The sequence below is a fragment of the Pseudoliparis swirei genome, chromosome 16 (genome assembly GCF_029220125.1).
Source record: "Pseudoliparis swirei isolate HS2019 ecotype Mariana Trench chromosome 16, NWPU_hadal_v1, whole genome shotgun sequence".
Taxonomy (NCBI): Eukaryota; Metazoa; Chordata; class Actinopteri; order Perciformes; family Liparidae; genus Pseudoliparis; species Pseudoliparis swirei.
Window position 1 is genome coordinate 10,245,093 of NC_079403.1, and position 12,691 is coordinate 10,257,783.

Consider the following 12,691-nt stretch of genomic DNA (forward strand, 5'->3'; position numbering starts at 1 on the left):
TCATTTTATACAAATGACATTTTAATATACAAGAGAAAAGAAAGATCTACTTCAGAGATGTTTTTCTCCCATAGCTGTTTGATTCTCTGGGCTATATTCAGATAAGTCATATGTCAATGAGTCCAGAGGATTAAAGTCAAGAGTCAGAGCACAACAGGAAGCTCAAAGTGATGCAGTCACTGTCGATAGTCCACCGCCATCCATCCTTACATTTCCCTCTTGATGCAGTCTTCTTGACTCCCTAGCCAGCTCCCTTCACAGCCACCTTTGCCTTGACTTCTCCTCGCTATCTGCTCTGATCAATATGGAGGCTTAAGGCAGTTCCTCCTGGTGTGAAACCAGGACACAAATCCAAGGAACACACATCAAATGGTCGTCTTTATATAAGTTGTTGTGTTTTCATCCTCCTCTTTTTAACGTGCTTCTGAGACGTAACTTCAGGGACATATGGAAGGACTCGGCCTCAAGGCCTCTGCAGTAGTCAGGCAAAGCTTTGAGTCTGGCCGTGTCGGTCCAGTGGTCCTTGAGAGGAAAAGCAGATCAATCCCTCTCAAGTACGCGTCTCTTAAGGACGTCCAGTTTATCGTTGGCCAGAGCTTCTCTCAGGGCGCTGAAGAAGGCATGGTAGTGGGCTGTGTTGTGGATCATGAGCAATACTCCAGCCAGCAGCTCATTGGTCACCAGCAGGTGGTGCAGGTACGCCCTCTGGTGGTTCTGACAGCAGTAGCAGACACACCCCTCGACCAGGGGCCTGAAGTCATCTTTGTATCTGGATCGAAGTTCAAAGAAAGCTGAAGTCAGTAGAATTCATGAACACGCACCCTAAATGTAAATCAAGTGTTCTTGATTCTGGAAGCATTGCGATGTTTGAAAGCCGTTGGGGTTTGATGACAGCTGCCACAAACCTCTGGTCTTTGAGATCGATTTCAAAGGATGTCATCAGCGACTGATCCTCAGGATTTAAATCTCCATTCTGTTGCATCTCTCCCGACGTGACCCTCGCTTCGTCCAGCTCCAGCACTGGTAAAACACACACGCATCGCATTAATCGCAGCTAAACACACACTATTCACACACCTCTCATCTGAGAGCAGAAAATACATCCCTACGTAGAAAACCTCAGCGCTCCATCAGCCCAGGCTGAAAATAAACCAGGAGCACATATTGTCGCTTGACCGCTTTTAAACACGGCTGCCGACGGCTATTACGGCTATTAGGCTCTATAACAGATCACCTCTTGCCAGATCCTAGTGCAATAACGGTAATAACTTCATATTTACACTATGTTGATCTGCACTTCACACATTTCATTTATTTACACTACACACATACACACACATTTTATTTTCATTTACACTACACACATACACACACTTTGCATTTTGCACACTGTCTATATTTAATATTTTTATATTTAATTAAATTTTACACTGCAGTCATTAGTATTGTATTGTGTATGCATATATGTTGTATATATATGCATACATCTATATTTTATTTTGTATTTTATATTTTACTTTGCACAGTCATTGTATTATATTTGTTTGTGTGTGTGTATATATATACATATATGTTTCATTTTATATACATATATATACTTCATTTTGTATTTTATATTTTACTTGTATACATCTATATCTTTCATCCCTGTTTTTTATATTTTATATTTTATTCTCGTGTGTTTAGTTTATTGGTGCTGCTACTGTGACGACAAATTTCCCCTTGGGGATTAATAAAGTATATATCTATCTATCTATCTTTCTCTATCCTCTCCGCCATTATGATATCATTAAAACTGTATTATTATTATTCTGATAACCGAGGCATGTCTCACACAGAGCGGCGTCTACTGAATGGTGACTTCATTTAATTTAATGAGAATAGAAAAGCAACCAGAGTTTGATAAAGACTGAGTTTTGTCCAGAGGGCTGTTGTTCGCAGCTACAGAAACCAGGTGTAAAAGGAAGATGAAAATGACAGGCAGCGAAAGAGAAGGATGGAAATGGTCCATAACAAGGCCAGGATTCATAATAATAATGTACACTTTTATGTAAGATAGAGTTAAAAAAGGTAACAATAGAGCAAAATGTGTTTAGTGCTATCTGAAGCGGGCGACGCAGGGAGCAACAAAGTGCATAAATGGAGCGTACAATGGAATCCAGCTTAAGGAGGGGGCGATAAGAGAATACCAGGATCAAAATGAGGCTGAACCAAAGCTCATAAGAGGAAAAGGAAGGAGCAGTAACTTGAAGGGCACTTCTTTCTTACAAAAGCATAGAGCGGAAGAGCTTAGCCAAACGGAAGCAGACGGTTGGAAACCCGAATAGTTTGCATGCGTACACTCAATATGTTGACGTCTAAAAAGCTGCAGAGAAAACAAGCCAGCAAAGAAAATGTGTCCTTCATCGTCACACTTCTTTTCCTTTTGGTCAATTCAGCGAGTTTAATGAATTAGTCTTTAATGAAATACATTTAAATATGTAGTTCCAACGGTAGTTCAACCCATTGACTGTATATTAGAAGTGGACGTCTCTGGCATTTAGCCGTCGCCATCGTGTGTTTTTGGAACCAGAAATGACAACCGAAGGCGGAACAAGAAATATCTAAGCAAATAAAATGCTGTAACAAACTTTCATGAAGGGAAAACACACAGTGAAAGGGTTAAAGATGAAAACTCAGACTATTAGACTGGACAACGATGTGGTAGCAACCTGTCAATCACAAGGTAGCTCCGCCCTAAAGCCACGTTATAGTCTATTTTAATCTACATTTAACTATAGTTTACTAAAGGACCATCACGTTGTATTGAAGACTTTAAACTCGCGATGGAGACATAAACTCATGTTTACAATGTTTACTGAGGTACATCAAGGGAGAAGTAGTCATTGTCTCATATTCTATCCAATCTGACTTCTTATGCCAGTTTAAGGCACTTGGAGGTGGCCGCCCGGCTCAAAAACATGACATCATAAGAACTTCAGTGGAGTCGGAGGCTATGGAGATGGCAGTTACTGCCTCTCTGATAAGCTAGGCTAGTTGGGTTAGCAGGACTACTGTTGGTTCCCCTGAAAATACACGTTTCTAATAACAATACATTTCCATATTATGATTAAACAGATTCTAGTCCTAAATCAATCTAAAACTTTAACACATTTGTCCTGTACAGGGTTCTTACACATTTTGACCAATGGATTTCCATGACTTTTCCATAACTTTTCCATGATTTTAAAACAAATTTCCATGACCAAACTGAAATTTCGGTATAAACATGAACAATTTAGAAAATTGTGCGTATTGAGAGCGTATGTCGGCTTATATTTTGAGCGTCTTTCTTTCTTTTTTTTAAACTCGGCGTAAATGAACATGTGATTATGACACATTTCCATGACTTTTCCAAAACTTTTATGATTTAAGTTTTTTCCATGACTTTTCCAGGCCTGGAAATGACCATTTTAAAATTCCATGACTTTTCCAGGTTTTCCATGACCGTACGAACCCTGCCTGTAGCGTTTGGGCTTTTTAGGGTGCAATAGGTGGAGGAAGTGCGCGCAGGGAAAATAGTAAGACCCGATGATGAAAAAATAGAGTGTAAAACTTCCGGAGGGTGATGTGTAGGAAGGGAATGAAACAGCATCTGCTCTGCAGTGTCAAAAAAGGTGTTAACTGGAAAGTTCCCCCACAGGATGTTTGTAATTGGCCGAGAGGAAAATTCTAATGTCTCTCCAGGTTTGACCTCCACCGAACTCCATCCCACTCCCTGTGCAGTATCGATTAATGCCGCCTGACACTCGATGCTGCCGGAGAGCGAACTTCACTCCAGCTGTCGAGTTTCACGCTACTTCTTTAATGAAGCACCGAGTCTTCAGCGGGCCATGTCCCAGAGCTCGTCAGAACACTTCTTTAGCTTTTCACTTGGGACGGGCTTACTGGTTACCCTGAGCAGATATGAAATGCACCATTGATTAAATTCCACCAGCTGACTCTTTCGACCCAATTACTTCAACTGACCCGGTGCTAGAAAACATGCACACGCACACACACACGCATGCACACACACGATCATTAGATACAGCTCGGATTTTCAAGAAAAATTAATTCCTCATCTGCAGGGAAAGATGTATTCCCAATAACACACAGATAAACACTTCATTCCTATTAATTATGTGAAAACCGCAGTCAGACCTCCTCTTGCTCTTGTTGGAAGCGGATTAAGAGCTGTTCATTCACTGGAGACACTCTGTGTACAAGGTCTGTAATGTGAACCTTCTTTGTGCGGGTAAAGGTGGTGCAATTAGACAATATTCTTTGAGCAGCCTTTTTGCTGTGAGATGAATGAACCTTCATGTTTGTATAAGCACCAAAAACTTCTCTAAGCATCACAGGCTCCTCCTTTAGAAATTGACAGATGCATGTTTGTCTTATTATTGGGCATATTTAATCATTCCAGTACGAGGGCTGGATTATATGGAAAAATATGGTTGCGATAATTTTAAAACAATATTGCAATTGTTTTTTAAAGTTCCTTATCTTCTGTATTGTTGACAATATAGCAATTATTAACATAACCTATAAAATCTGAAAAAGTAAAACAAAGCAATATCCATTACATTGTGATGTCCATTTGAATATGATTAACTGTTCCAGTCTACTCTGAACCATTAATAACATAAAAGTGGTGCCCCCTCGGACACCCAAAATTCTCTGTTCAAATAAATAAATACAAATATTTACTCATCGCTTTCTCTTTTATGCATGGAAAATATGCTTCGTAAACTATCATGATAGGAAACAGATGTTCTACCACAAGCTTATTTCATTGAGTTTTATTAAAACCCAAATGCATCTAGTTGGAGAGGCCCCCCCTATCCAAGACCCCAGATTACGTTGTGACGTGTCGGTTTGCTCGAGACATATGTTGCAAGCTCGTGAAGCGAATGCCACGATGTTCTATCTTTTTGGGGTCACTTCCTTCATTACACTTCTTCTTTTTTTTTAAACGAGGCTTTAGGCAAGTTTCATTTACCTGAAAAGTCATTTGACAAGAGCAGAATTGTACCGTTTTGAAATGCCAAATGTTAAATGCTAAAGTCTAAAAACAAGTGGCAGTACTGCCTGAGAAGAGAGTACAGTGTGAAACCATGCATTCGTAATGGGAATCCTTGATGCAGATTAAATGGAAAGGTTAGAGCAGCTGGAAGTGAACAAACTTAATCTACATCTGATGATCTGATGTTTGATTAGTGTGACGAGATCAAAATGAGACCGGAGGATTTGAGAAAGGAAATGCATGTAAAATCACAAACAATGAAATAAGCTGTTTATCAATGGAGTTTAGTGTTGAGGCACCATCTACATAAACTAGAGACCACCAAGCGATGGGATTACACCAGCAATTACACCAAATAGAGGGGGTAAAGTGGGGCTTCCCCACTTCCTCTATCTCCTTGCACAGACCAGACTCATCTTCAACCTCCAGCTTAATTTACACACCTGTAACAACACAACCAGGTCGGGCTTAATGCAATGTTACAATCATTAAAAAGAGAAGCAGCATGTGTAGCCAGTCAGTACACCTTCAGGAGGTGCCAACGCTCGTATGCTGACGTACTCTTATTTATTTTAGCTCCACAGGTTTCTATGTAGAAACAGGAACATTTTAGAAAGGTTTACCTGGGTAACGAATATCACTATTACTCAACATTTAACGCTGACTAGCTCGAAATCCACAAAACCATCCCATAATGAAAATGATCTCAAAGAGCTGGATGAGTGTCTCGGCGCAGTCGATTAGTTGTCCGTTATCAGAGGAGGCCGAAGCTAAGCTATGATTGGGCGATCTGCGTTTGAGTTTGGGACGAAGCGAAGTGTCAATAACAAGATAATTATCCGTCGATACAGCACAGATGCCAATTAAATTAAACTTTCTTTCATTACATCGGTTGAGCTTTGTCAGATATCATGAATCGCCCTCTAAATGTTGTTCATTCAAAACAAAGAGTTTAAACTCTACTGTTCCTCAGCACAGTGATTTACCACACCTGCTGGGGGCGCTCTACCTGCGAGCTCTGGGTCCAGGGAGATGCCGAAGCTGAAGCTAAGAGCACAGCCTCGTTCCGTCACTTGGAAGGGGAAGAAACTCTCAAACAGGTCCACACCGGCCTCCACACATGCCAGCACCTCATCCGGTCGTCCTACACCCTGCAGCAGTCTGAGAGTCACGCACACACAGCAGAAAACACGGGATCAAAAAGACTTAGAAACGTAGTACAAAATTATCCGATTTTCAGTGAAACGAGTTAATATGTACCTGTTATTATCAATTTAGATAACGTAACGGTGTATCACGGTATCTCAATACATGATTTCATTACTTGATAAAATAGAAAGTTTAATTTCTAGATTAACGATTGACTGATAACTAATCAGTTCATCTTTAATTTAATTACAATTATAAAATGGAAGAAGACAACCAACCCTACATATATGAAAGATTAGTAAACACTGGAAAAGCTAAACAGTCTTGTTGTAGCATTACATTCATGTGTGTAAACATGTTTTAAACTCAAAGCAAGACTGTATCGTCTTCTTTTGCATGTCAGTTTTGTGACATTAAATCACATCCCGACCACAATATGTTCGTGAAAACTTTCTTCTTTACTGTCACTTAATGAAAAATGACATATTTGTTGAAGCTGTAGTCACTGTACTAGAGTGCTGTACATTTTAGATAAAAAAGAAATAATGTCAGCAAACAATTAATCTGGAGAACAGTAAACTTAAATTCAGACAGACAGTAGCACAGTGGACTAAAGATTAAATGGCACTGGCACTATTCTTTAAGAGAGATCTGAAATAATCTGTGGGATCAGAGCTACTGGGTTTCCACTTGTAATCAATCAGGTTCATTTCATGATTGAGCAAAACTCGCCAACTTACTAAAAACTAAAAGGATAATAATTCATTAAAAATGTCATTCGTTTCTGTCTCAGCTGCAAGGAATTAAAGAAAGAAAAAATAAAGAAATGTACACTGTCTGCACTTGAGCCATCCTTAAGGAGCAGTGGGCTGCAGTGAAGCGCCTGGGGAGCAACTGGAAACAATGAACTTCAAATGATGGCAAATGATTGTGAATTTTGGTAATAAGTACAAATATGAAGAATGTCATTGTTTGAGGTTACCACATATAAAGAGCTGGTTGCTCTCCTCCAGTTTATATTGCTAACTGAATTAGATCTCAAACAATTAGTCAATTAAGAGATTCCTTGACCAACAGAAAATGAAAGAGCATCATTTACATTTCATTGGTTTCAGCTACTTTAATACTTTGCTGCTCTTTTGGTTCAATATATTTGGAAATTGAATATATTGATGTGTTGGACTTTGGTTGGAAAAAACATGTCCTGTGAAGATGTTACTTTGGATATTTTCACCATTGTTTTAGAAAAGAATAATCAGATTCAGAAAAGAATTGTTAAGAGGCAACAGAAAATGTAATAATTGACTAACAATTACATTTTAAAACATCCCTTTGAAATGGTTGACATGTTTAAGCCTTTTGTAGAGTAAATGATTGATTAAAATCAACATATTCAATAATGATGAAAATCAATACGGATGTATAAATTAATCAATCAACATTTATTCCACAGTCACAAGCTGACCTGGGTTTGTCCTCGGGCAGCTCCTTGGTCACAGCAGTGATGAGCTGGGTCCTCAGGGCCTGGTCCATTGAGCCCGTCTGTAGGCCGTCCAGGCAGAATCCAGCCACTGGCCTCTTGGCTGTCTCCCTGCCTGAGCGCACCCTCTCTTCCAGGATGTCTCCTCCCTCCACCACCCCGAACACCTCCACGCCCTCCAACTCCTGACAATGACAGACAGTTCGGTGATTAAACAGCTGACACAATGAAACTCTGAAAGATAGTAAGAAGAGCAAGAAAAAGAAGGAGAAAGAAGAAATATTTCATATGAAACATGTCTTTTCTAACCACACGTGTTGCAGGGACATAGTTTGAATGTACCTCAAGTTCAAACGAATATATCTTTATTCTTGTCAGAGGTAATCTGGGTTTTGATGACTTTGGTGAGTGCAGATCACGAGGAGGAAAGACGCTGTGGGTGTTGATCTCAGGAGCAATCAAGCAGCTCTCTCAGTACACTCTTGATTTCAGTTGCCTGGCTCTCAGCTCAATATCATTCTACACTTGAACATTTATTGTGAAATGTTCTCTCTCTCATTAAAAGATGTAGAGTTGTACTGCTTTTCAAAGAAAGAGGAAAAGTCGATTCCCTTATTCATGCTTGATGGGTACAAGCACACCTACTGATAATGTATGTACCCATTAATGTAATCTCAGTGTGTTTCCAGCCGCAGCACAGAGATACCTGCGACAACAAAAACACCAAACAATCAATCCTTGCCTTCTGCGCTCGTGTCGTGCATGACTAATTCACCAATTTAATAGAGCCGTGATGTCATTTTTTAGACTGCTGCCTGTGTCTGTGTGCGTACCTGTGATTGTTGGTGAACCAACAGACACTCATCCAAGTGGGCAAGAGTTCGATCCACTGACTTTCGAACCCTTTTGCGGGAGGTGTTGTTCAGCCACGTCTCTCCATCTGCCATGCTCTGGTACCAGTCGGGCTGCACGGTCTTCTGGAGAGCCATGAACTTGGCCACTGTCAGCTCTATCCGCCCACCGCTGCCCCACACGGACACCGTCTACGAACAAGTCCCAGAGAAACGAAGCTTTGGCAAACTAAGTCTCTTTAAACAGTTTGGCATTGTGGGAAAAACACGTCTTTGTGTTCTTGCCGAGAGTTGGATGAGACGTTTGATACCAATTTGACAGCAGCTGCTTAGTTTAGCATTAGGACCAGAAATATAAATGATAATCCAGTTTATTGCAAAGAAGTGTTTTACATTAAAGGAATTAGCTTTGGTTTATTTTGTGTAAGAAACAAAACAAATATTTAACAGAAAAATTACACTTCAAATATTTCAAAAATATGCATTATGTAACTGTTTAAAAAAAAGACAAGTAGGAATGAGCTAAATATAGTCCCGGTCATGTGCGAAGGTTCTCAGTATTGAGTATAAAAAGAATATGAAATGTAGAGAGATAATAGTCCAATAACATGAGTACACATGTCTAGCACTCAGATATGAGTGTGTTAATAATCTTCTCATCTTCTTCTCCTCCACTCTCGGCATTAAAAAGGAAGAAGACCATTTCCCAACACGTGGACCTGTTCCTTTAAGCAGAAGCTTCTTCTCACCTTGTTCGTGGTGTAACCCGTTGGGCACGGAGTCGCAGGGTCGTGAAGCGAGCAGTACAACACAGTATCACGGAGACCTGCACAAAACAAAAAACAATACCAAAATCAAGTAAGACAAAGAGTTACAGGCTGCAGAGCACAAGGCGAGTTGACACCTCCATTACTGCATGTTAATGTGATGAGGAGAAAGAGGAATGAGGTGTGGCCTTATCGGCAAACACAGCTGCAGCAGAGGATCAAAAGGTGAGAAAACAAATGGCTTAATCGCAGCTAATGCTGTTACTGTTTCTAATTATTCAATTACTGCTCTTCCCTCCTGAGACTTCAGAGACAGCACAGTCGTAATCCACTGACAGTTTAAAACAAGGGATTATGTTTCTAATTTGTTGGCTTGCAGCAGAATCCCAAAGCTTCTGTTGTACAGCAAAAGTGAATGAGGTCACTGTTGTGGGTTCATTTATTATTATTTCGCAGAACATCAACCCTTTTTTGGTCAGGCTCATGGAGCTCATCAGCTTTTCAATATTGAACTCAACGTACTATATATATGTCGAAGCAATTTGCTCCAGTCTCTCCAATCTATCCTGCGGAAATAACGTTAACGCACTCGTAACTCTTCAGAGACAGTTTGTGCACGGTGCACGCTTGACATTTACGTCACATACATCAACTAATCACACCAATACAGGATTTTGAGCCCGGCGGAGGTTCTTCTGATGTGGCTGCTATTTAAAATACGACTAATGCGGAAGATTAAAGGTACATTCTAAATGGTTCAACAAATAGTCCCTTTCCTCCTCTACAGCCTCTTAATATTTGACAATGGAGGTGATTTTACTTGTTGTTTTGACAGTGCGAGAGACAAACATGTTTTTAATGATTACCCAAGCTATAGTTCAAATGCCAGGCTTTTCACCTGAGACATACCAATGGGTTTATCAAAGGGCAGGGGGAAAACTTTGAGAAAGACCTTTACACTTAGAATGAATATACACTTTTATTAATCCCCAAGGGGAAATTAGTTCTCTGCATTTAACCCATCCTTAGTTATTAAGGAGCAGTGGGCTGCAGTGATGCGCCCGGGAAGCAACTGGGGGTTCAGTGCCTTGCTCAAGGACACTTCGACTTGCAACTAATGGGGAGAGCGGGGATCGAACCCACAACCCTGCGGTTGCAGGACGGCCCTCTCACTTGAAGCATCTTTCAAAGATACAGAGCCTAATCCAATAATATCCTTTTTATCTTTAACACATACAAATATGTTGACAAAAACACCCCGAGGTCAAACCCAGTAGTTGTTGAGATTTCAATTATATCACGCACTTTATGGATTTTCATCCATGTTGCCTTTGAACTAAAGTTAAGACTGAAGGAATAGAAGACCTTCTGGGCAGAACATGTGTTGAGACTCTTGTTTCTAAGGCAGAGAAGGAACTTCAAATCTCTACATAGAAAGTTGCTCATAATCATGCTTTGCTTACAATAAGCTTACGATGAGCAGCTACTGTATTAACCTTTGTGAGTCAATGTGGCATAATGTCATCCTGGAGACACCTTGTGTAACGGGAACTACCACAGAAGTGGTTTGGGTACTTTGCCATGTGCTTATATTTCTGTCTGTTTGTGGACAGATCATGTCACCTAAATATCATCATAATCGTGCGAAACTTCTAAACATGTGTGAAGTTAAGATCACAATCAAGGCTGAGCTTGAAGACGCATGTGGTATAAGCGAGGCCGCTGCAAGTGGGGGGTTGGAAGAGAAGGAGTTACCTATCCAGTTAATGCCAGTGGTCAGATTTGGCCTCACGGCTGGTGGGATCCCATCGTAAGATGGTCTCTAATATCAGGTCCAATATTTTGACCAATATAGAGAATCAGAACTGTACATTACTAAAACCTGTCCGTAGCATGTTGCAGTTGACTGCCTTTAAAAGCACAAACTAAAGCGATTACAACTATTGTCTTAAATTGCAACAAAAAGTTGAAAACCCTGCTGTATATTGAATATATTTGTGGATACTTGTTCAATATGTTGCTTTTATTAAGTGTCTGTAAATAAAGCTCTAGTTAGTACATCAATATGATGAATATGTCTTATAAGTGCTGTTTGATCAAAAGTACCTGCAAACTTCGTGACTCCATCCTTGAACTCCTCCAATACTTCCTGGTGCTCTGCTCTTGAGAAAGAGAAAACAAGAGTTACATTTCAGAGATAATGTTGTGCTTTTATTATTTAATTTAAGAGGCTACATGGCACATTCATTGTAAATGTAAATGTGTCATATTTAGCTATGCAAGCTAATTCTTCATCTAAAATATCTGGCAGGTTGATAATATTAAAGGAGAACACACAAGAACACATTAGCACAGACCCATACGTAAAGACAAAAGCACAATCAAGGGTACATATTAAGCACAGATAGTTAATAAAACATTGACAACCAATATTCCAGATTATGACAGCATGTGTTATTGTCCAGATAGATACAGATGTTATGTTCCATATCATTAGGTATAGTGTTTCAGGTGTGTGTTGGCTGATAGGAAAAGGCTGACTGCCTGAAGGTACTTTTCCTATAGGCTCTGGTTGATGAGGTTTTTTGTATTCATGAATTCATGAAGTAGACTTTGGGGGCTGAACATACAAATGTTCATACACAAGAAAAATAAAAGCAAATCTGATCATATTTTCCCAGTTTATTAAGATATTGGAAGTCATATTTAGTTAAATCGTGTGCCTGCTTAGAAACTGTTTCTCCTGGTTTAAATGTGGTCCTAGTTAAGATAGTAGTTCACGTGTGTGTGTGTGCATGTGTGTGTGTGCGTGATGAGTTATGAGCTTACATATTGGACAGGGAGACCTGAGTGACAGAGGGGAGGTTGCTCAGGGTGCCCCGTGTTTCCTGTGTGAGGTGGGGCACTGTGCCCAAGTGTGTGTGCAGCAGACATCCCGGGACTTCCAGAGAGCACTGCCCCGTCTTGCCAAGTTCCTTCAGCACACCTAGCCGACCTCTTCCCTGAACTACACGGGACAGCTCCAGCTTCATTCTGCTGCCAGCCATGCGAGCAGCTCTAAAAAGATTCACAGACCTACACTTAACTCACGAGCAATTTCTAAACCACAGCGAGTTTGAACGACAGTGAAACCAGTTCGCAAAACACACGTGAAGTAACTTGACCACTTAGCTAGCGTTAGCTAACCAGCTCAATTGCAAACGTTCGCCGAGTTGAGGTGTTCAACGTGAATGCTCTTAACTGACGTAAAGAAAACGCACAAATATGTAGTTGTGCTGGTTGTAATTGAAGACTTGTTTAATTAGCATCGTTCACTCACTCACCCAAAAGTGTCACTGTCTGACAAGAATGATGGAAGAACTGAAGCTGGGCTAATACGCGTCATACGAAGACCCGC

At 40.3% G+C, this 12,691-nt stretch overlaps 1 protein-coding gene across 2 annotated transcripts; it reads right to left on the reverse strand.

The window, feature by feature from the left end:
* On the reverse strand, positions 1-12,679 carry qtrt2 (queuine tRNA-ribosyltransferase accessory subunit 2). 2 transcript variants are annotated; one of them, XM_056434491.1, is made up of 9 exons: positions 12,618-12,679; positions 12,124-12,351; positions 11,401-11,456; positions 9,277-9,353; positions 8,510-8,719; positions 7,662-7,861; positions 6,057-6,208; positions 906-1,020; positions 1-769 (listed from the first exon to the last, which is right to left on the reverse strand). In XM_056434491.1, the coding sequence occupies exons 1-9, from the start codon at positions 12,677-12,679 to the stop codon at positions 541-543; spliced, it is 1,329 nt and encodes a 442-aa protein (XP_056290466.1). In that variant the 3' UTR covers positions 1-540. The 2 variants fall into 2 exon arrangements, with proteins under 2 accessions (XP_056290466.1, XP_056290465.1); XM_056434490.1 differs by having other exon boundaries at positions 6,039-6,208.
* Positions 12,680-12,691: the final 12 nt, after the last annotated feature.

Coding starts and splice junctions, on each gene's coding strand:
- qtrt2 (XM_056434490.1), bottom strand. CDS start 12,679: ATGACGCGTATTAGCCCAGCTTCAGTTCTTCCATCATTCTTGTCAGAC. Junction 1,021..6,038: donor AGGTAGAGCGCCCCCAGCAG/GTGTGGTAAATC, acceptor GTGTTTTACCAG/TGCTGGAGCTGGACGAAGCG. Junction 770..905: donor ATCGATCTCAAAGACCAGAG/GTTTGTGGCAGC, acceptor ACTTCGATCCAG/ATACAAAGATGACTTCAGGC.